The 21,338-nt window shown below is 41.8% G+C and overlaps 4 protein-coding genes across 8 annotated transcripts; 2 read left to right on the forward strand and 2 right to left on the reverse strand.

Annotated features, from left to right (window-relative positions):
* Positions 1 to 141: 141 nt before the first annotated feature.
* Positions 142 to 13,100, reverse strand: zbtb22a (zinc finger and BTB domain containing 22a). 5 transcript variants are annotated; one of them, XM_061665459.1, is made up of 9 exons: positions 12,859 to 13,100; positions 11,807 to 11,916; positions 11,617 to 11,732; positions 11,427 to 11,500; positions 9,632 to 9,814; positions 8,919 to 9,115; positions 4,001 to 4,219; positions 3,024 to 3,714; positions 142 to 2,625 (listed from the first exon to the last, which is right to left on the reverse strand). In XM_061665459.1, exons 7-9 carry the CDS (start codon positions 4,205 to 4,207, stop codon positions 1,577 to 1,579), a joined length of 1,947 nt encoding a protein of 648 aa, XP_061521443.1. In that variant the 5' UTR covers positions 4,208 to 4,219; positions 8,919 to 9,115; positions 9,632 to 9,814; positions 11,427 to 11,500; positions 11,617 to 11,732; positions 11,807 to 11,916; positions 12,859 to 13,100; the 3' UTR covers positions 142 to 1,576. The 5 variants fall into 5 exon arrangements, with proteins under 5 accessions (XP_061521443.1, XP_061521444.1, XP_061521445.1 ...); XM_061665460.1 differs by lacking the exon at positions 12,859 to 13,100 and adding an exon at positions 12,461 to 12,848; XM_061665461.1 differs by lacking the exon at positions 9,632 to 9,814.
* Positions 5,681 to 12,189, forward strand: LOC133396052 (sodium channel subunit beta-1-like). Its single transcript, XM_061665479.1, has 6 exons — positions 5,681 to 7,007; positions 7,094 to 7,260; positions 8,474 to 8,711; positions 9,002 to 9,143; positions 10,315 to 10,386; positions 11,060 to 12,189. Exons 1-5 carry the CDS (start codon positions 6,959 to 6,961, stop codon positions 10,379 to 10,381), a joined length of 663 nt encoding a protein of 220 aa, XP_061521463.1. The 5' UTR covers positions 5,681 to 6,958; the 3' UTR covers positions 10,382 to 10,386; positions 11,060 to 12,189.
* On the forward strand, positions 12,281 to 17,909 carry LOC133396051 (sodium channel subunit beta-1-like). The gene is made up of 6 exons (XM_061665478.1): positions 12,281 to 14,321; positions 14,415 to 14,581; positions 15,651 to 15,888; positions 16,631 to 16,772; positions 17,058 to 17,132; positions 17,547 to 17,909. The coding sequence occupies exons 1-5, from the start codon at positions 14,273 to 14,275 to the stop codon at positions 17,125 to 17,127; spliced, it is 666 nt and encodes a 221-aa protein (XP_061521462.1). The 5' UTR covers positions 12,281 to 14,272; the 3' UTR covers positions 17,128 to 17,132; positions 17,547 to 17,909.
* A 110-nt stretch (positions 17,910 to 18,019) lies between these two features.
* naxe (NAD(P)HX epimerase) lies at positions 18,020 to 21,174 on the reverse strand. Its single transcript, XM_061665477.1, is given in 8 exon segments — positions 18,020 to 18,402; positions 18,640 to 18,787; positions 19,382 to 19,492; positions 19,580 to 19,690; positions 19,769 to 19,877; positions 19,946 to 19,989; positions 19,991 to 20,126; positions 21,048 to 21,174. Coding segments are annotated over 7 exon segments (849 nt in total). The 5' UTR covers positions 20,117 to 20,126; positions 21,048 to 21,174; the 3' UTR covers positions 18,020 to 18,202.
* Positions 21,175 to 21,338: the final 164 nt, after the last annotated feature.

Genomic DNA, 21,338 nt, shown 5'->3' on the forward strand with positions numbered 1-21,338 from the left:
CCCCCCACAAACACACACACACAAAATACATTACACTGAGAATTTTAATCCAAAGGCACAGTGGCGGTTCTAACACCAATACCGGGTTTAGACCCCCCCATGAATGCCCCCCAAGTCAGTCCAATCCCACCCTCCCCGAAAGAAAAACCCTTGGACCCAGTCTGGCCAGCCCGCTGAACATGAGCTAGAACCGCCCCTGAGACACAGTAAAAGATAATTACAGAAGGAATAAAGGAGGATACTGCAAAGATAATCAGCATTATTTTACACACCCACCGCCCACAACATTAGGCACATTCTAATGAGAACCAATAGAAAAATGTAAAAAATCAAAACTGGTTATACTTAGCAGTAGTAAAATAGCTTACCTTATTTAGCAACGCAAGAATGGCCAAATACAGTACTACCAAGCTATCCATCCTTATTCTATAACGCTCTTTTCGTAGTGTATTTTTCGATCTTTGCAACAGCAGAGAGATCTTGTGTTGGACCTAGACTGTGAAGATGTACCGAATGAAGTGTCCAGTGAATTTTACACCACCGTAAAAGAATGAATGTTTCAGTCGTGTAAATAATTGTTAGCACTCATCATCTTCATGAACAAGTAGATTTTAAAAAAATAATAATAATAAAAAATAAAAAAAACTTTTTTTTTTTTTTTTACCCCATCACATAGTGCAAAACTGTATAGGACAAAAAACATTCTATTTGTACCGTACTCTATTTGTCTATTTTTCATGTTCCACTTCAGGTGGAAAGCAAATAATACATGTGCAAATTTAGGTTTAAAATAATGAAGAACAGTAACAACACTGCTTGCTACAAACGTACTTAAGCGCATCAATCCCTTAAAGTATTTTTCCCAAAATGTAACATTAAAACGCCCATAAGTTGCTCCAAAAGAGCCACTACTGAGTTGTGCTAGTGGAACATTCCATGTAAAATCAACAAAGAACCTTCACTTCTCAGATTTTCTTCAAAATTTGAGGTGCCGTTGGAAATGGAAAGAAAATACCACAGAACACAACCTATTTTTGTTGTAAAACTCTTAATCAGATAGATAAAGGCCAACGAACTTGAAACTAATAAGAGATACCGCTCAACTTGAAGTCAAAACCACAAACTATGTGGTGACGGAAGGAAATGCGCTGGTTAAAAAATAAGTAACAACAAAGTAGAGTAACAACAAAATTAAAAGATTGTGAAGTTCGCTGACACGCTTCAGCGCTCATACTCAAATTTTTGCCTGCAACTCAAGACAAAAAATAAATCAAATTGCCCGAGCGATAGCTTGAAAAACTTGTAGGTCACTTGAAGGTCGCGGTACCACTGTAGTTTTAATAATATAAATGTTTAAAGTCGAGAGGGACCTAATTCGACGAAGGTTTATTAGCCTCTCTCTCTCTCTCTCTCTCTCTCTCTATTAAGAGGTTTAGAACAAATATGTTTTCTGTTCTTGTCCTTTCCTTTCATTTCTAACCACTTCAAAATTGGAAGAAAATCGTACAGTTGCGGTTAAATATCTTGAAATATCCCTTATAGATTCTCAAACGACACTTATTTATATGGTTGAATACTACTTTGTTTCACCAAAGTTCTCTCCTGCCTCCTCTTTGTAAACATGACCACCAGTGTCCACATTTGGAGTTCTTAGTTCATCCACAATCCCGGACACACTTCCCAGCAACCCACTCATCCCAGCCTCCATTTCCCCATGGAAATCCACCTCCTCCACTTTCACTTGTCCTCCCATTGAGAGAAAGGCGTCCCCGCCGTCGAAGGCGTAACCGTAGCTGCCGTCCATGTCGGCCCGAGCCGAGCTCGTGTTGTCATCGGAGGACGCGATCCTCTCGCATCTGGCTTGGTGCCTCAGGAAGCTGTCTCTCCAGATGACCTTCTTGCCACACACGCCGCACTCGTAAGGTCGCAGCCCTCCGTGCGTCTTCAGGTGCTTGGTGAGATGATGTTTCATCTTGAAGGACTTGGCGCAGACGGGGCAGCCGAACGGCCGCAGGTTGAGATGCTGCATCTTCACGTGGCGGTCGCGCATGCTCTTCAGCGTGAAGGCTTTGCCGCAGTGGCAGAAATGGACTTTGCCCGAGTACGGGGCGCTGGCCATGATCACCGAGGATGACGATGACGGGGTTGGGGGCGATGAGGGTGGCGGCAGATTGGCGGAAGAGGGGGGCAAATGGCGAGCGGAGGACAGAGTTAACGATGCGCCACTCTGCAGCACGCTGGTGGAAAGCCAGCTCCCCTCTGAGGTCGCCATGGTGAAGTCAGGTGACGCGGGCACCAGAGGCCTCTGGGAAACGTGGCCTGTCCCATCTTCGATCTCATCATATGTCTCAGAGTTAAATTTCCCCCCTGTGAGACATTGAAAACCCTCCTCAGCTTTACCGACCACTTCCCCCTCCTGTGGTCTGGACTCTTGCTGAGACCAGGGACCTGCTTGCCACTGCACTCGGGCTAAAACGGCACAGGGTTCTCCCAAAGGACTTTCGGCTTTATGGCAAGGCGGGACACTGGACAACATCTGTGCTTTATCTCGTACGTCCACCAAACTCACCTTCCCCATGGCTCGTCTTGACTCTTCATTCTCTACTAACATGGGCTGCAAGTCTCCTGGAGAAATGAAGAGCTAACATTAGAAAATCTTTAAAGAACATTGTTATGAATACAGAACATTGCAATAATGGTTTTAATATGGCTGTGATGTCCTGTTCATACACTTTCAGCTGCTATATAAAGGATGGTCTTTTTTCTTTTTAACGTATGTATCTGATAAATTAACAACTTAGTAGGGACTGTAAGGACTAAAGAAAAAAAATATTACTATGAGAACAGAGGTGTAATTAAAAGAATAGTTACTGTATGTTACGATGTTTTTCTTTTAACTCTGATCTCTAATACAGTAAAATCATCACAAGATTAAAATTTCAAGCAAACATTCACTTAATGGTATTATTAGAAATTGTCTTTCAAGGAGGTATGTTTCAGCAGAAAAATTTGTTTAATCTTACCACAATGACCCGTTTGTGCAAATCCTTCCTTCTTCTCCACCCCACCTTCTCCGACTCCTTCATCAGCTTCAAGCTCTCTTTTCTCATTCTTCTTGCTCTGTGGTGCTTCACCGTCAACACACTGCAGAGCTCCTCGAGGCTGACACCTGAGTTTCTGCTTTCGTACCTCCGCACTGGGACAATTGTGGCCGAAATGGCCGCTTTTGCCGTCGCACGTCTCTTCGCAGCAGGTGTAATCGCTCTCTGCGTATGGGAGGGCATCCAGTTGGGAGTCGGCCAAGTGCTGCGCAGAGGAAGGCCGTGAGCTCCCCCATCTTAAAAACTGCTGCGGGCGCCTCCAAGTAGCCAAAGGAGGCAAAGCGTCAGGCTTAGCCTCTTTCCTTCTCCCCTCTCTCTCTAGATACAAGCAGTCGGTGCTGCTCGGTGACTGCTGTCTGGATGCGCTGCCGGCATGAACTACTGAGGCATCCGGCAGGGTTACTTCTGCCGAGGGTCGGGGTCTCTTTAGGATCTCGGTGCATTTGTCCACGATGTGCCACATCTGGAGGAAACTGGCCACGGTGACGTAGTTGACGATGTCATCGTGAACGATGCTCAGCTGGCCTGTGTAAGCAGAACTCAGCACGCTCTCAAACGCCACTGGGTCCATGACTGAGGGGAGGGAAACCGTTGTCACATTCTTCAGTAACACCTAAGACACACACCAAAAAAATCATTATTACACAAACAATGGGGGGGAAAAAAATACAAGAAAATATAGTTACACGTCTACGTCTTTTGAGTGAAAGTATTGAATAGAATCACTTCATGAAATGATTCATTCCTTTCTCAGCCGCAAGCGTAAACTGCACGAGAAACCCCGTAGCAAACAGCACAACTCGCAGGGCGGCGGCTGAGCTCGGAGGGGCAATTCACGCAGTTTTATTTGAAAATGAAATAAATGAAGCTGTATTACACACAAATGCGGGCGGGCCTACCTGATCATGGAAGTAAGGCGAGGATGCAGCGAGCACACAGCGGTGGGCCTTGAACACTTTGCCTTGCACATGGATAGAGAGGTCACACAGCCGGCCCTCCTCTCGCTGGTGATTCAGATTGTCCAGAAGAGCAGCGCGCACAGAGGGGAAACACACTTGCACGGTCAAAGCACCTGGAACAGTCGAAGCACTGGAGCTCGGATCCATAGTCACGCAATACTATTGAGAGAAGAGTTAGGTGGATTCATATATAGGATGTCTACAGATGCTTTTTACAATTACAAAAATACATATATTTCAAAAGCAATTGATGAGATGTGTCACTCCGATTTGTTCTATATACTCAGTGGTCAAAGTATCTAATGACATTGCATTTGTGTTGTTGGCTTCCTCAATCAAACCTTGCCAGACCCATAGTCTCAGGAAATGTTCGCATTCAAGTGAAAGAACGTACACAAACATACACAAGTAAACAATAAAGCGGATATGTGTGTGCACAGTGCACACCTTATTACCAAGCGTGAACAATCCTATAGCCGCCTGCGGCTCGCACATGATTGAGCTAATTGCCTTACAGACAGCACTTTAGCATGCTTGCCACTGCTCGTCATCATTAAACAGCACCACTCTACAAGCACAAAGCTATTTGGTGTCCAAGAGCAAGCCTACCATAGCGTGTTACCGCTTTTAATTCGCACTAAATTCCTTAATTAGCAACAACGCTAGCAAGTGGCAGCTAGCAGTTATGTTCTCTTACCTGAGCGAAATCTTTGCCCTGCGCTTTTATTTGGAATGCGTCGCGTCTTCCGGCATGCTCCAGGTTACAGCGTGTAATGTGTCTTTTTTGTTGTTACATTTAAAAGTAAATTCATACATATATATATATATATATATATATGTATATCTGTATAATATATATAGAAAGCTAGCAAGACTTAACAGCAGCTCGGCTGTTGTTTACGACGCTGTTGCACTGATGCTAACTGGCTGGCTAAAGAGCATCACATCATCGTGATTGGCCTTTAGGAAGGAAACGTGGAAATACCTTCAATATTACTCCACAACAACCAACCCAAAGGGGCGTGTAATATTATCACATGGGCTTGTTTTGTTTAGGTGTTAATAAAAGTGAGACCGGCACATTATGACATGAGAGTTGGTGCCACTGGGTCGCCTCGTCCTGCGAGCGAGGAGGTTCTTAAAGGGCCAGTACACTACACTTTACCATTGCAGCACTCTTTCTCGACAGTTTTCGATCACCTGATCCGTATAAGTTTGTCCAGCATGTTGTAGGTCCAGATCGGGATAATAAGATACGCGTGAAACAGGTTGCCCGACTTCTGTTCGTTTTTGTTGTTCGCGGTGATGAACGTAAGGCATATATGACATTGAGAATGACAGGAGACGGGTTCTTAAAGGGCCAGTCCTTCCTAATAACCTTCGACAACTAGCATATTTCTTGCTGTAATATTGAATGAAGTGTATATGTAAAAAAAATTGTCACCCGTGTTTTAAAAACACTTTTTTTCAATTATTTTGTTGGTAAATTAAAAGTAAGACCGACAAATAAATTAGACTAAACGGAGATGAGACACCTAGTCCATTTCTATGCCATTGAACGAATTATACGCAAAGATAGCTTGCTTTTTACATTTTCGTCCAATTGTTTTGTTGGAAATAAAAACCGAGGCCGACATACGAGATTAGAGAATGTCAGGAGAAGGAACCTTGAGATCACCTAGTCCAGCCAGAATCTTCTTAAAGAGCCAGTACACCTAACTATCCTATCACTGCTCGTCTTAAACTAGCATTTTAAAAATGATATCTAATTAATTTTACGGGATAAGATAGCAGGCAAATGAAAACCAAAAAACCAAACAAACAAAAGGAGTGGTGGAATCCAAGCAGCTGCTGTCATTGCGTAAATGGGTCATTTTACACCGCAGTACATCTGCAGCATCAACTGAGAGCAAAGGCAGAAAGAAGTGTTGCTGTGCGCTGTGGCGCAGCATCAGTAGGCACTGTGACAGCACCAAGGACGTACGTGGCTTTTGGGTTCCTCTGGTGAATGACGGATTTGGTTGCGCGCCTGCAAGTTGATCGACAATGCCAGCGCGACCGAGGATTCTTTCCTACCAGCAATAAGGGCTGATTCGATTAGATAGCTGAAATTCCCCGTTTTCGACAAACCGCCGCCATCGTGGGGGACGACGTCACATTTCGCCCCGCAGGAGGATTCATTCAATTGACGACAGCACGCGATCAGATTCAGATGAACAATGTTTAGATTGCTGTTTATGTTCGTACAAACCGGCTGCTATAGATTTTAAAGTGATATTATTTGCACTTCGTGTCCGTAATGTAGAGTCAGTTGATGGCATATGTTGCGCATGTAAACACAAAAGATTTAACGTCTGTCGCTTGACAACATTAGAGATGAGTGCATCTACTTCCAAGATGGTGCAATGATGTCAAATCTCATTTTAACAACCTCAGGGGGAAAGTAATACAATCTCAAGGTGAAATTCCGGAGGACACTGTGAGTCTTAGCATGAAGTGGAATGTTACACGTGCTTCTTTTTATAAATAAAAGCAGAAGAAGCCCATCAATTTGACGTGTAAACTTCAGGACAGTTAAAATTGTCTGCAGCAATAATTTGTCGCAATAAATACTAGAATCAGCAGGGAACTGTTGACTGGGGCCAAAGTACTACCAAAGTACTATCATCTCTTTGAGAGGCCTGTAGGTGGATGTATTTTGCCCATTACAATGCATGTGTAGCTGCTAGGATGCAGTTTATTGAACTACATTTCTTAATATCTGCAGTATTCTTCAAATAAAAAGCATTATATATATATATATATATGATCAATAACTGTCAAGAGGAAAACTAAAATTCGGCGTTTAAAAGAACTTTGTGAGGCCCCTTGTCCCAATAGAACGGTATAACCAGTGACATGACTGCTATTCACATCCTGCTCCTTTTCCTCTCCTGCACATTTTTGGGTGAGTTTCTCCCTGGCTTCATGTTTTGTGCCTAAACAAACACAATGTGAATGCAATTGGTGTGTATCGTTGTAACATGCAAACAGTGCACCGATGCGATGGGGCGTGTGCAGAGCCAGAGTCGGACACAGAGGCGGTGGTGGGCCAAGGCTTCAAACTGGGCTGCCTCTCCTGCAAGAGGAGGAGCGAGGTCAAAGCTACTGCCACTGTCGAATGGTACTTCAAGGCCAAAGGAGAGGTCGACTTTGTGCAAGTGAGGGAACGGCTGTCATTGTTGAGAAACGTTTCTTTAGAGAAGTCCGCAGTATTTGTGTTTGCGCACGCACGCATCCAGTCGGACAGACGATCGTGCTCGGATGTCAATATCTCTGACACACAGCAGTGTTGACCTTGCGCGCAGCCCCCTATTTGCTGTTTGATAGCATTCTGTGGAAAAATACTGTCCACTCACTAGACACTTCATTAGGCACGCATATGAATCTTGCGGTGATGAAACAGCGTGTTAATCTCCACACAACACCATTGATTGGCTTTGTCGCTTCTGACTCATGTAATCCCTGGAAAATAAATGTTATTTGTAGCTAAGTTTGTTTTTTGTTAATTGAATAGAACGATTTCAAGATTTGAGGAGCATTTGTTTCGCATTTTCGGCAAGGTTCTTAGATGACTTAAGATGTCCGCTGCATGCTTTTGTCAAAATACCCCGAGGATCAAGAATTTACAATTACTTGGTGAAATTGGCTAAATTTGGGTTGGAGGTGTTTCATGCATGAGCCAGCACTCATCCTGCCTAAAGTACTTCTGGGCCAAATGAGAGCCCAGCTTTCCCTACCTTAACACTGTTAGCTAATGCTAATCTGTCCTTACACTTTGACATGATAGTGCTTCGGCTGCCGTGTCAACGTGGTTCCTTTTCGCTCACTCGCAGACAGATTTTCTGAGCTAGAGAACTAAAGATGTACTTGGTTGCAGTCTGTGACACAGAACAAATACTTTGTTCCTGCATTTTGTAGAATTTTTAGATACATGTTCTTTACTTAGTTTTTCTATATTTCTGGTAACTTTCACTTTTATTCCAATACATTTCCCCTAAACTTCTTGATTACTCGTAACTACAAAATAAAATCCAACTAATGTTTTCATTGACACAATGCCTACACCGCAGTCCTGCCTTTACTGATGTGACAAGACTACTGGCAGGGTGGAGGTCGTGAAAATGAGAAGCAGCTAATCAGGAAGTCTTATGGGCGCACCAATAGTGTGTGACTCTCTCTTTCTGTCACTCCTTCTGGCTTGAGGCCAGAAGGCAGTAGTGCTGCGTGATGGTCAGGCTAACTTTGCTCATCAGCCAGCACACAGATCTTTAATTGCACAACAAAATCACAGTTTCAAGGCTCATCCAAAGCTCATTTGAGGCCATGATGGTAAAGAACGTGATTAGAAATGTAATATCACTGTGTCATCAGATCTACACCTACGATGAGATGGGCCCCACCATTGAAAACGAACACTTCATGGACCGTCTGGATTGGAACGGGAGCAAGAGGAGCAACGACATACAAGATGCGTCCATTTATATTCTCAACGTCACCTTAAACGACACAGGCATATACCGCTGCTTCTTCAACCGCATCCTCTCCTATGAAAACTACGAGTACACAAATGTTGTCCGCAAAGTGGTCTACCTCACTGTGGTGGAAAAAGGTATGGCAGCCAACTGTGCATTTGGCATCCAAGCATTGATTGAAAATATAGACAAAAGATGAAGGTAGATAAAGATACAGGTGTATTGGACGGTTGATATACAGCATATACAGTACATAAACTATACCTACCGTCTAGATATAAAATCTAAAATCTAAAATCTAAATTCCTTTGTTTTGCATTTGAACCCAGTTATTGGATACTTACCCGTTCCTGCTGAGAAAGATCCTTGTCAGGTTGTCGCTTTTTTCATTTTTGTGACATCGCCTTTCTTGTGTCCCTGTGCGCAGCTACCAGAGGAACAGCTTCCATCGTGTCTGAAGTCATGATGTACGTGTCCATCATCGGCCTGCAGGTGTGGCTCCTCATCGAGATGATATACTGCTACAGGAAAATAGCAGCAGCTGGGGAGGAAGCATTAAGAGAAGCTGCGTATGTATATTTCTTATATTCATTAGAGTGTTGGAAAATCAGCATGTGCAACGTTGGAAGTAACCTTATCCTGGAATAAGGCTAAAAAGCAAAGGTCTCTGGCAAGGCTAAAAAGTCCTCATTTGGAACACCACCACCAAATGGTACACTTTGTTAGATAAAGTATCCGCCTCTCGCTTAGGCCTCAAATTTGTCATGAAGGCCCGCCGCACACTGAGCGACACTGCAAAACCCGACTGAACTGTCGCGCAGTGTACAGGTTCGACAACTAGTTTTCATGTTTGGCTGACCGTCGGCCACTGGTTTTGCTAGGATACAAATCTTGAATCGCCGATGAACGGTGTCACAATGTACATGTAACAGTTGACAAAAATGCACATAAGCTTTCAGCCGCCAAGCCGTAACAATGCAGTATATATGGTATATACGTAAATACTACATTGTGTTGCTACGATAATAATCAACTATATTTATAATTTCATATATACCTGTGGTTAGAACGCAAAGCGTGGAGAGTCTCTGTCGGCGAAATGCATGTAAGCAGTGCAGTAACTGAATGGGAAGATGAATCATTGCCAAAAGCCTCTCAAAATGTCCACACTCTCATCTTTGTTATGGTCTGTTTCCTGTTTGTTGCAATCCGCTTCTTTCTTGACAATTGCGCCATGCTTCTGTGGTTCAATAAAAAATGATACAGTACAGTTCACTGTATGTGGAGCCTCAAACCCTGATACAGGATTGCATTTTTTCCATTGCAGCGGTTTGGTAGCTGTGCGGTCGCAAATGTCATTTTTTTCAAGATAGTCCACTTCAGTCACATTCAGCCGTGCCGTGTCGCTTGGTGTATAGTGGGCCTTAGTAGCCAGACATGATTCAGGGGAGTAAATATCTCGCAGTGTTAACCAACATGGAAAAAAATGTACTTGATCTGCACTTACCGGTACGTATGCACCAAAATGTTGCATCTTTTTTCTTGGTCGAAGTTTGGCATGAATAAGTTAAGAGGTTTTTTTCATTTTTGCTCACAGATGTGATTAAAATAAAACCTTGGCACCGAATAGTGCTGCTTTAAAACATTACACTGAACTTTAAGGATATACTGTATATCAAATGAAGAGCCACGTTAGTAGTGTGCAGCAAAACTCATGTTTTAATCCCCATTTCTTTGCAGGAATGCTGAATATTTAGCAATTGCCTCAGAAAGTAAAGACAACTGTGCTGGGCAGGTTGGAGAATAGCAAAGGTATGTTCCAAATAATCTGAATTATAATGACACATTTACTTTTAATTTCTCACACCATATACAGTACTCTGCATTTCTGTCACAAACACTTTGTGACTTTAGGAGGCTCCTTTGTTGACTATTGGATGCATACCTAATTAAAAAAAAGTTTCAGACCAGCATGCATCGCCTAAATTTAAAATCAGGTGAGGCAATTTGCTAATTTCTGTAATTGCAATGATTTTACCTGGTATTTTATGTTAAAATTGTGTTTAGTTTATATTTTTGATTTAATTTATTAAAATGTTAAATAATTTCAACATATATTTTTACATTTAAATGTCACAGGCACGGACTCAACACGTATTAAAATCAAGCATCAAACTATCGTGCCTCACAAACACAGATAAACCAATTAAAATTGGAATACCGTAATTTGGAAATGTACCGTTTTCATTATTTTATATTATAATGTAGTGTTGGAATTTGAATAAAGTAAATGAAAAAAAACATTTTGTAAAAAAAAAAAAAGTAAAATAGAAAACGCCCCTCCGCTGTCAATTCCATTTTGACAACAATGAACCTTCGTGTTATGAAAGTCTTTTGTTAATTTTAAAAGCTTGAGTGAAACACATTTCTATTGTGTTTTGTAATTGTGTCATGGAATCTAATGACATTCTGCTTCCATTTTCAGGCTTCCGTTTTGGACTAAAAACTTCCCTCCTATGCGCCCCGTTAACTGCTTTAAAATAACTTGCGAACGAGACAAGACTCCATCTTCATCTCACGTCTTTTTTCTCTCCTTGATAAAGAGCTCAAATAGGAAGCTCAGAGAGAGCATGGTACCAGCACTGTAAAGATCATTTGCAACACACAGAAGCAAAGCTGCACTTATATGAAAAACCTATTATGCATTAATGAGCCATTGTTTAAAGTCATACAAAAAGTACTATGTAGACATATTGTATATTTATATAAGCGAATAGACAATACTGTGGGAGCCTCGAGGACTCTGAGGTTAAAAAATAAGCTTGACTTCAACAGATAAAGCTCTGACAAACCTCAGGCATTTCAGTAAGAAAGGGGGTCTCTATTCGCTGACACTGGGTGATCAGATCCCGAAACAGTACCTCTTCTGGCCCAGGATGGAGAGTTTGTGAGAATGAGAGAAGATAGAGAAGTTGTGAGTGAAAACACTATTTGGAGTTGTAAAGATGGCTCCCACAAAGAACACAAGCACATGTCACTTACAAATATGTTAAGATGGCTGGTACAGGCCAGGCCGTTGCCGCCATCGTTCCCCGGTCCACATGTCCCCGGCACTGTGCGTTTGGGCTTCACCAAGCAGCTCAGTGAATATAGCTTCACTGAAAACAACACGAGACTATTACATTCACGCGACTATCATCCTGGCTGGAATAAAAGGGACACTCTGGTTCACCCTTGCGACGGCTGTGCAACTGAGGCTCCATCAGCGGGTCTACACGATGGCTACTCCCTCCTCCATATTCACTAACGAGCTCCTCATCAATGTGCTGGGCCTCCTCCAGTCTGCAGAACACAAGTCAGTCATAAACTGGAGAAAGTTTCTTTAAGTGCTCTCTGTGAAACACGCCCGAGGTATTTTCATATTTTGTGAATCTCTTTATCAAGCAAAATTGTAATCCACTCTGTGTTCAACGACTATACAGTAAGTCATTGCAAATGATCTGAGACAAACCAAAGTTATTAGGAGGGTGTGCACTTTCTGTAAACTGCTAACAGTTAGCATGAGTCGAACCTTTAACAACCAGAGATGAATAAACATTAGTGACACTCACCAAATGCGGGCAGAAGTTTCCTTTTTCCATGCAAGGTTTGTAACAGTACCCCAAAAATCATGGTTCAGTGCTTACCTTGGTTTGAAAGTCACATTTGGTACAGTATGGGAACAAAATATAAAACAATTTGTGTTTGTGACAATGTGTTGTCAGCCCATCTCATATTGACAAACGACCATTCACGCGTATGGACAATTTAGAGTCTTCATTGAATAAAGCTAACATGCATGTTTTGGGAATGTGGAAGGAAGCTGGAGTACGCAGAGAAAACCTACACAAGCGCAGGAAGAACATGTACTCCGTACAGGCAGGCGCGGAGCCGAAATCCGAGCCCTGAAACTCAAAACTGAGATGCAGATGTGCTAACAACTTGTTTTGTTGTTGTTGTTGTTGTCATGTTTAGAAATTAAGTACGCAGACTATTGCAACAGTAACCGTGTGAATTACATTTGTTACTGCTTTGACTTCATCTCAAGATACTGGGAGAAAGGCTTTTTTAAAGGCTTCTGAAAGTTTTCATTGCTAGTTTTGAACAAAAGTCAAGGGAAACTTGTGGCAAGCTTTGATGGGACTCATAAAATGACAAGTAGCGCGCCGGTGAGCTGTCATTGACATCTGTGGCCTATGCTATGTTTTGTTTTGTGTTTGACAGCTGTCCATAGTAATGACTTACTTCCGGGATCGAGGAGCCCGTCGTTCATTTGTGTAGTTTATGCTAATGCTAACGGGCTGGGCGAAAGAGCGCCACCGTTTCTAATACAACGGTAACGGCCTTTAGGAGAGAAACTTGGTGGGATTCCTTCCCTCTGTTTTCAAAACGGACCGACCAATAGAGTGCACAATTGTAACACAAGAGTTTCGATCTGTATATTTTGACGGTAGCGACATTAGTGATTGACAGGCCGCAACGATTGGGCCACCCCGCCCAAATGGGAACTTCTTAAAGGGACAGTACACCTTCATCTCGCAGCACTGCCTTGCTATAAATGGGATATTTCCTGCTTTAATGCTGAATTGTTGGTACGCACAAATAAACGAGTAACGACCCGTTTTTAATATATCTAAGCAAATGAGAACAGGAGCGCTGGCGGAATCCATGTTGCAAGCGCACTGTCTGTTTCACCGCACTGCATCAGCAGCATCCTGTGGACTCGAAGGCAGGGGTGCTGCTGTGGCGCAGCAAAAACACGGTACACGGAGCACACGACGCATTGTTTCACATTTTCCTCGCAGTTTACGAATTTGTTTGCGCTTTTGCAGGTTATTCTGCCATGCCAAAGATTCTTTTTATACACAAGGATTCATAGATAGCTGAAATCGCGGGGGAGACTGCGAGAGGACCACATTTTCTTCCGAAAGAGGCCTCTAAATTGACCACAGTAGGCGATCAGATTAGGATGAAATATTTTTGATATTACCATTTAGGGGTGTGTTTACCGCTGGTGTCTTTATAGCAGTTCGATTCTTACCTGGTTTGCATATTTATATCATATGCACTTGCATGCAGACTCGGTAGTATGTTTCGCATATAAATACGTTACAAAACCCGATTCATATCTAATGTCTGTTATTCGACACCATTAGCGATAAACGCGTGAATTCCCAAGCAGGTGCAACGATCTCTCTGTGCATCCCGTCTTAAAAACCTCAGGGAAAAGGTAATTGAATTTTAAAGGGAAACGCTGGGTCATCACACAAATTGCTTCTTTTTATTGTATTTTATCATTTAAACAAAAAACAGAAGAAGCACATCAATTGCATTTTGCACAGTTAAAAACGTCTGCAATAATATCTGTCAATGAATGCGAGCATCCACTAGAAACTGCTGATTTGAGCTAAATAAGTACAACAGTACTGTTGTGATATTACAAACACGTTCTAGGGTCTTAGAGGGGCCCGTTTAGCATATTACAACGCATGTGTCGCTGCTAGTTGATTTACTTATGATAGGAGGCTGCAATTTGTTGACATACAGCTTTTAACCATTATTAGTATTGATAAACAACCGTCGAAAGTAGAAATAAAAGTAGAATAGGCGTGTAAAAGTACTTTATAACATTTGGAAAAACAAAGCTCCAGTCTGTGACATGACTGCAATTCACATACTGCTCCTTTTCCTTTCCTGCACATTGTTTGGTAAGTTTCTCTTCCCGGTTTGATGTTTTGTTGTAAAGCCTTAAACAACCGTAATGTAAATGTGATGGATGTGTATCGTTGTACTGCAAACAGTGCGCCGGTGTGATGGGGCGTGTGCAGAGGTGGACTCGGACACAGAGGCGGTGGTGGGCAAAGGCTTCAAACTGGGCTGCATCTCCTGCAAGATGAGGAGTGAAGTCAAAGCGACTGCCACCGTTGAGTGGTACTTCAAAGCCCGAGGAGAGGTCGACTTTGTGCAGGTGAAAACATCCACAACACGCGCGCAATTGAGTAAGATTACAACAATAGCAACATTCTGACTATAGAAAAATTATCATTCTTACCTCTGGTTGACACTGTCAGAGAAGTGTTCATTGAACCTATTGCTGTTGCAGTTCTGCACCATACTGAGAGATGTTTGTAGTATGATACTTGGGTTATTTAGCAACAAAATATTACGACCACCTCTCATCCTGACATACATTTTTGATTTTTTTTTTTAACTTTGTAATTAGATCTCATTCGAAATCCAGTAGCCAGTGAATATAGTTTACCAAATCAGTTTATCCAGTCTAAAAGACACCAAGAAAGAGATTCAAGTCCCTATAAAGGGATTCAACACACCACAGAGAAGTGTTGTTAACAACCCTGCCAAATTTGGATGATGGGGGGAAAAAAATGGCAAGTATATAAAATGAGGCTTTCAAAGACATTAAAGAGCAAGTGGTTCTCTTGCTCTCGAACACTGATGGTGTGTCCACTGAATGCGCTGAGACTAGGCACAGCTCAAATGTCAATCAAATGCTCCTTCGTCTTGCATCGCTCTTATGCCTACACGTACATGTTTAAGATGTGAAAACACGTGCACTTAAAGCCTCCGGTGGCTGGAATTGATCCCACCGGTTGGTCAGAGGGCTTTTCCACGTCATGACAACCAGGCGCCACTCCAGCTCTTAAGCCCCAGTCTACTCGTTGGCTGTCACGTCGAATTATTTTATTTTCCTTCTCTCTTTTACCCTCCCGGCGGTTATGCCTTTCTCACCGTGACGTGCGCGCACTCACAGCTGCGACAACGAAGCCCTCTATAGCAGCCACACCCGCGCGGAGCCCCGGTCGACACGCTTTATTTCAAGTCTTGGAACAAAAGCCTGGATCTCTCCTGTGGATATCTACTCCTTAATAGCTCCGATTTAAAAAGTGCTAGTGAAAATGTAAACCATCTAATAAAGCAGCAAAAGTGAGTTCACTAAAACACACAGCTGTACCTACAGCGCTTGCATGTATGTTAAAGTGGAGTTATGAACCACCTTAATGTCACTGTGTCATCAGATCTACACCTACAGTGAAATGGGCCCCACTATTGAAAATGAAATCTTCACGGACCGTCTGGATTGGAACGGGAGCAAGAGGAGCAACGACATCCAAGACGCGTCCATATATATTCTTAACGTCACCTTCAATGACTCAGGCACATACCGCTGCTACTTCAATCGCATCCTCTCCTACGACAACTACGAGAACACCACCGTTATCAGGAAAGTGGTCCACCTCAATGTGTTGGCGAAAGGTACGGCGCAATCGACTGTGCAACGTTATTCTACTCAAGGTACACTGGACCACTGGTTAGCATGTGAGTCTCATAACAATAATGCATAGAAAATACATGGAACTGCAGGGTGTATATGTTATGTATTGCACTATAAATATAAAATATTGTACAGTATATACAATGCTCCACATAAATGAGTAAACCCAAACAACAGCAAACCTTGACTTGACCTTCAGAATCAATATTTTCCATGACAAACCATACTCCAAAATATACCCACAAATGTGGGTGGTTTATTGCAAATGAGGTTTACCAATGTGCACACACAAATATGTTTTTTTAATATTACAAAGCTCCAGTAGTGTGATGGAGCTAATGTGTATGGAGACTGGGTTTCCAGAAAGGAGTACCGTATTTGAGGATGTGAAGTCAGCATCACTGCAGGACTGCTGACCGTGTCTTACTGCGTGTTTAATTCATACAAAGTGCAAAGTTCTAGAAGGAATTGCTTACAGATATAAATAAGCATGTAATGTTGAAATAACGAGACATGCTTGTAAGAACTTCAATGTGTCTTTCTGTATTCAGAGGAGTAGTTGCAGTCATAGAAGTGTACTTTCTAGATTTACAGTCATCAAAAGTCCTTTATTTTCCATTTCAACTCTTTTGGATACTTACTCATTCCTGCTTATCGAAAGAGTCTTGTTGGGCTGTGTCTGGCATTTGTGTGATGTCACCTTTCTCATGTCCCTGTGCACAGCCACCAGAGGTACAGCTTCCATCGTGTCTGAAGTCATGATGTACGTGTCCATCATCGGCCTGCAGGTGTGGCTCCTCATCGAGATGATATATTGCTACAGGAAAATAGCGGCGGCCGGGGAGGAAGCGTTAAGAGAAGCCGCGTACGTATATTTCATGATATACTCAAGCACAGATGGTGAAATCTTGTATTTAAATTGTTGCTTGAGGGTTACAAAACCAGCAAATCCGACTTTGGAAGTAATTTTATCCTGGGATCAGGCTAAACATATCTGCATTGTCAATAAAACACGTCAACTGGAATGGCAGTCTATGGAGCGCAATATAGATAGATATACTACTATATATAAGTGAACAGGTTTTCAACAACAGCAAATTGTTAGCGTTGTGGTAACTATATGAATAACTGCTTTCTCATTTCCTTCCAGGAATGCTGAATATTTAGCGATTGCCTCGGAAAGTAAAGATAACTGTGCAGATATGCAGGTTGGAGAATAGCGAAGGTGTGTTCAAAATAATCTGGTTACGTTTCCCGCCATATACTTTGCTTGCATTTCCGTCAAAGAAAACAAATCTGACTTCTGGATGCTCTTTGTTGACCATTGGGTGCATATTTAATACATAGTAACAATGTTTCAACCATCATGTATCAATTGGTAAATTAAACTCAAATGAGGCAATTGTAATTGCAATGATTTTAAGAACTTGTATTGCTATTGTGTTTATGTATTGTACTGATTGTTGCATTTGAATGAAATTGTTAAATTCATATATATATTTTTTACATTAAAAACACTCAAGAAATTAAGACCACTTACTTTCATTTGAAAAGTTTGTGCTCAACAGTTCAGTTCAAATTAGTTGTTTTGGGGGATTGCGTCATGGAATCTAATTACCAATTCTATATCCATCTCCAGGTTTTGCTTTTGGACTGAACGCATCTGTCCTATACAGCCCGCTAACTGCATGAAAACAACTCGGGAGAGTGGAACAGACTGCATCCTCATCTCAAGTTCTCTACGCATTAATTAGCCACATTGTTGAAAGCAAGCACTGTAGTCACAGTCAAGTATTATGTTGACATTCTGTAAATGTATATGACATGCACAACACTGCCTGTGGGATTGTTGAGAAAGTTTTTTACTAACTCACCACCTCCTAATCTATGATTAAAAAAAACAAAAAAAACATGTTATTTATATAATAGAATGTGGATAGATTGTCTTTCCAATTGAATTGCTGGTACATTACGTGAAACCTTCACTGTATTAATAAAAAAAAAGGAGAATATTCATGATTTGCTTGTCTTCTGTGGATGGCAATTAGAAATGTTGCACATTTTTGTGATTAACACCTGGTTCTACAGAAACGAAAAGTATCAAGACTTGCGTTGAATTTTTTTAATTGCATTTTATTTTCAAGTAGCTAAAGCAACCACAGTGTCAAAAAGCATGTGAAGATCACACAAACAATTTCATAGCTGATGGGAACCAGTGGGAAAAAAAAAAAAAAAAAAACGATTTAAAGATAACCATCCCTGAAGCAACCGAAAGCTCTACGCAAATCTTTTGTCTTACAATTTTAACACGCAATCAGTTTCGGGGTAGCGGGGCAGGTTGAGCTGGTACTTCTTCTCTAGGGCGGGCGGAACGAAGCGGCCTCCCAGGAAGTGATGGCGTCCCTTGAAAAGCACAGCAGAGTTTTTGGGAGCAGTCAGAGAGATGAGCGTGTCGGGCTGCAATCCGTCGACACTCCCCTGCTCCACATCCCAACCTTCAAAGAAACAACAGGGCGACATGGATCGCAACTCTCTTCAGACTTCTTGTCTGTCTGGGTGCGCCGTGATAAATGTCATTATCAACCTCCAGGCCTTTTGTGTGCATCAAAGGTCTTAGATCTTTTTGTTCAGCTCATGAAAAATGGGAGCAAAAACAAGTGTTGCATTGTATTTGCGGTTAAGTGTAGTTATACAGATATAATATTCCAGAGGTAAAAAAAACAAGGACATACCTGAGGGGATGTCGACGCTGGCAATGGGGACAGTGATCTTTTTCAGGACATCGATGATGGAACCGAAAGGCTCTCGCACAGCTCCCTTAAAGCTGAAGCCAAAGATGGCGTCTATCACCAGGTTGAACGCCTCATCAATCAGTGGGGCCTAACAAAACAATTCAAGATTTGAACTGTGTCAATAAGTTCAATTACAGCGATCCATTTTTAGCAAAACAGGCTTAATGAAATGTAACTAAGCTAACTATTTTCACTCGTTATCTAAAAAACATCCAGACTTTCGATCTTGAGGCGACATTATGCCGCACGGCTCCCACAGAGGTGAAGAGGTTGAGTTTTTGATAAAAGAAATTGTTAGAATTTCAAGCACTTCAAAGTACTTTATCCCAATTGATTCAACCATTCAAACTTTTAAAATGAAAAATGCTTCTTTTTTTTTTTTTTTAAACAGAATTTTTTTAAATTTCAAGAAATTATATGGTAATTATATTTATCACTGCTTTAATCTTTCTTACAGGAATTTCATCAATCCACTCCATCCATTTTCTTTAGTGTTATGTTAAAATCCTCATTAGGGTCGAGGGTGAGCCGGGGTCTATCCCAGCTGAGCTTAGATGGGATGCCAAGCAGACCCTGGACTGGTCGCAAGCCAATAGCAACCTTACAGGGACTTGTTTAATCTTATCCATATGGGAGAATGTGCGCCACAAAAATGATTGTAACACGGTAAGTTGTGACAAACCTCAGGCATCTCTGTAAGAAAGGGGATGTCCATTTTCTGGCACTGGGTGGTCAGACCCTGAAACAGTGGTTTGTTGGGCCTCTTCGGGTAGAGGATGGAGGGATTGTAACCCTGAGAGAAGATGAAGAAATAATGAAGAAAACTTCCTTTGGAGTCGCAAAGATGCCCCCCCAAAAAAAACAAGCACCGTACACTTACAAATAGTTTAAGATGTCTGGCACAGACCAGGCCATCACCTCCATTGTTACCCGGTCCACATATCACCAGGACTGTGGGTTTGGGCTTGACCAAGCAGCTCAGTGGATATGCCTTCATTGGAAAACAAAACATGAGAATCTTGCATTCATACTACTATCATTCCGAAATGAAAAAAACATTCTGGTTCACCCTCGTAATGGCTGTAGCACAACTGAGGCCGGCGAGCTCCATCAGCTGGTCCACACTGAAGCCATACTCATTGAATAACTCCTCGTCAATGTGCTGGGCTTCCTCCTGGCTGCAGAACATCTACAAGTCAGTCAAACACTAAAGAATGTTGCTTCAAATGCCCTCTACGAAACACACCCGAGGTATTTGATGTTCTGGGCCATGGCGGTAAGCTGGTCTGCTACTGTAACAGTCCTGGTGGTTGTTAACGAAAGGAGACAGCGCGCATTTCCCCGCTTGAGCAAAGACTGCTGAGGTCCGCGAGGTCACCAGGAAGCCGATGCCAAAAAGAGCCCGCACACTCAGCATTCAGATGGTCCTTCAAAACAAAACACCAAATGTGATCCATCCTCCTCATGCAATTTGTAGTCATAGCTGACCACCATATCAGATCACACCAGTCAGAATCAAACTAACAACAGTTTGAGCATCATGATTTCATGCTTCCATGTCCATTGACAATGTGCTCCTTCTGGGGTGTGTACCTTAGCCACTAGAGGGCAGCATAATACAGTTACTGTATGCATAATACACATAGAAAAGGTTTACTTAAATGACTAATTAAGATGCAGTTATATTAATCCTTTTCCACAGAGGATAAAGTGTGGGCATTGTTACTATCTGTCTACATGTGTTGCTGCACCGTTTGAGTTCAAATTGCCGCTGCTAGTTTCATTAGACCGTGTATGACATTTTGCATCGTATGTTAGCATTAAACTAGCAGACTTTGGTAAGTTATGTGGTTTGGTCAAACGCACATTACTTCTCTTTGTTTTACATTTAAATTTCAACGGGGGAACGGTAACAAAGAGCTTATCAAATGTAATTGGCTGGTTTTTTTAAACAATTGTTTACTATCTGTTGCTTGTTTTGAGGTTTTCTGCCACCATTTAGTGCTCATAACTACATTTTTTTCCCTTGCAATCCCAAGACCCAAAAACTTTTTTTTAATTATTATTTTTTACGTAGTACCAAATCATACAAATTATCAAAAAGTTCAGAATTTTGTTTTTATTTTTTACGTTTACCTAAGTGTAGGAGTTTTTACACAAGCATCTGTACTTCTACTTTAGTACAGAGTGTGAGTACTTTTGCCACCTGCCAAATATTGATTAACTGTTGTTACACAGCGTTTCGACTAACGAATTTATATAATCCAAAGGATTTCCACTTTCTGTAAAGAGCGAACAGCATGCGTTAAACTTGACCTACGATATTAACAGGGATTATAAACACTCACCAAATGTACGACGATTTGCCGTTTAGCATGCAATGTTTTTTTACATTTTTTATTTTTTAATTAAATGTCATGCAGTAACACAACTTACAAAAAACAACAACATGCAGAGATGCGTTCCGTCAGCGGGCGCAGGAATGGCTTACTTCCGGGTTTGGAGAGCGGAAACAAAACAGTGCTCGCTCACATTTCAAAATAAAAGTCGAGGATTTGAAAGTAGCTCAGATTTCAAAATAAAAGTTTACAGCCACAAAGTTGAGAGTTGGGAGCAATCTTCATTAGGAAAATCCAGTG

Source organism: Phycodurus eques, chromosome 20, assembly GCF_024500275.1.
Source record: "Phycodurus eques isolate BA_2022a chromosome 20, UOR_Pequ_1.1, whole genome shotgun sequence".
NCBI lineage: Eukaryota > Metazoa > Chordata > Actinopteri > Syngnathiformes > Syngnathidae > Phycodurus > Phycodurus eques.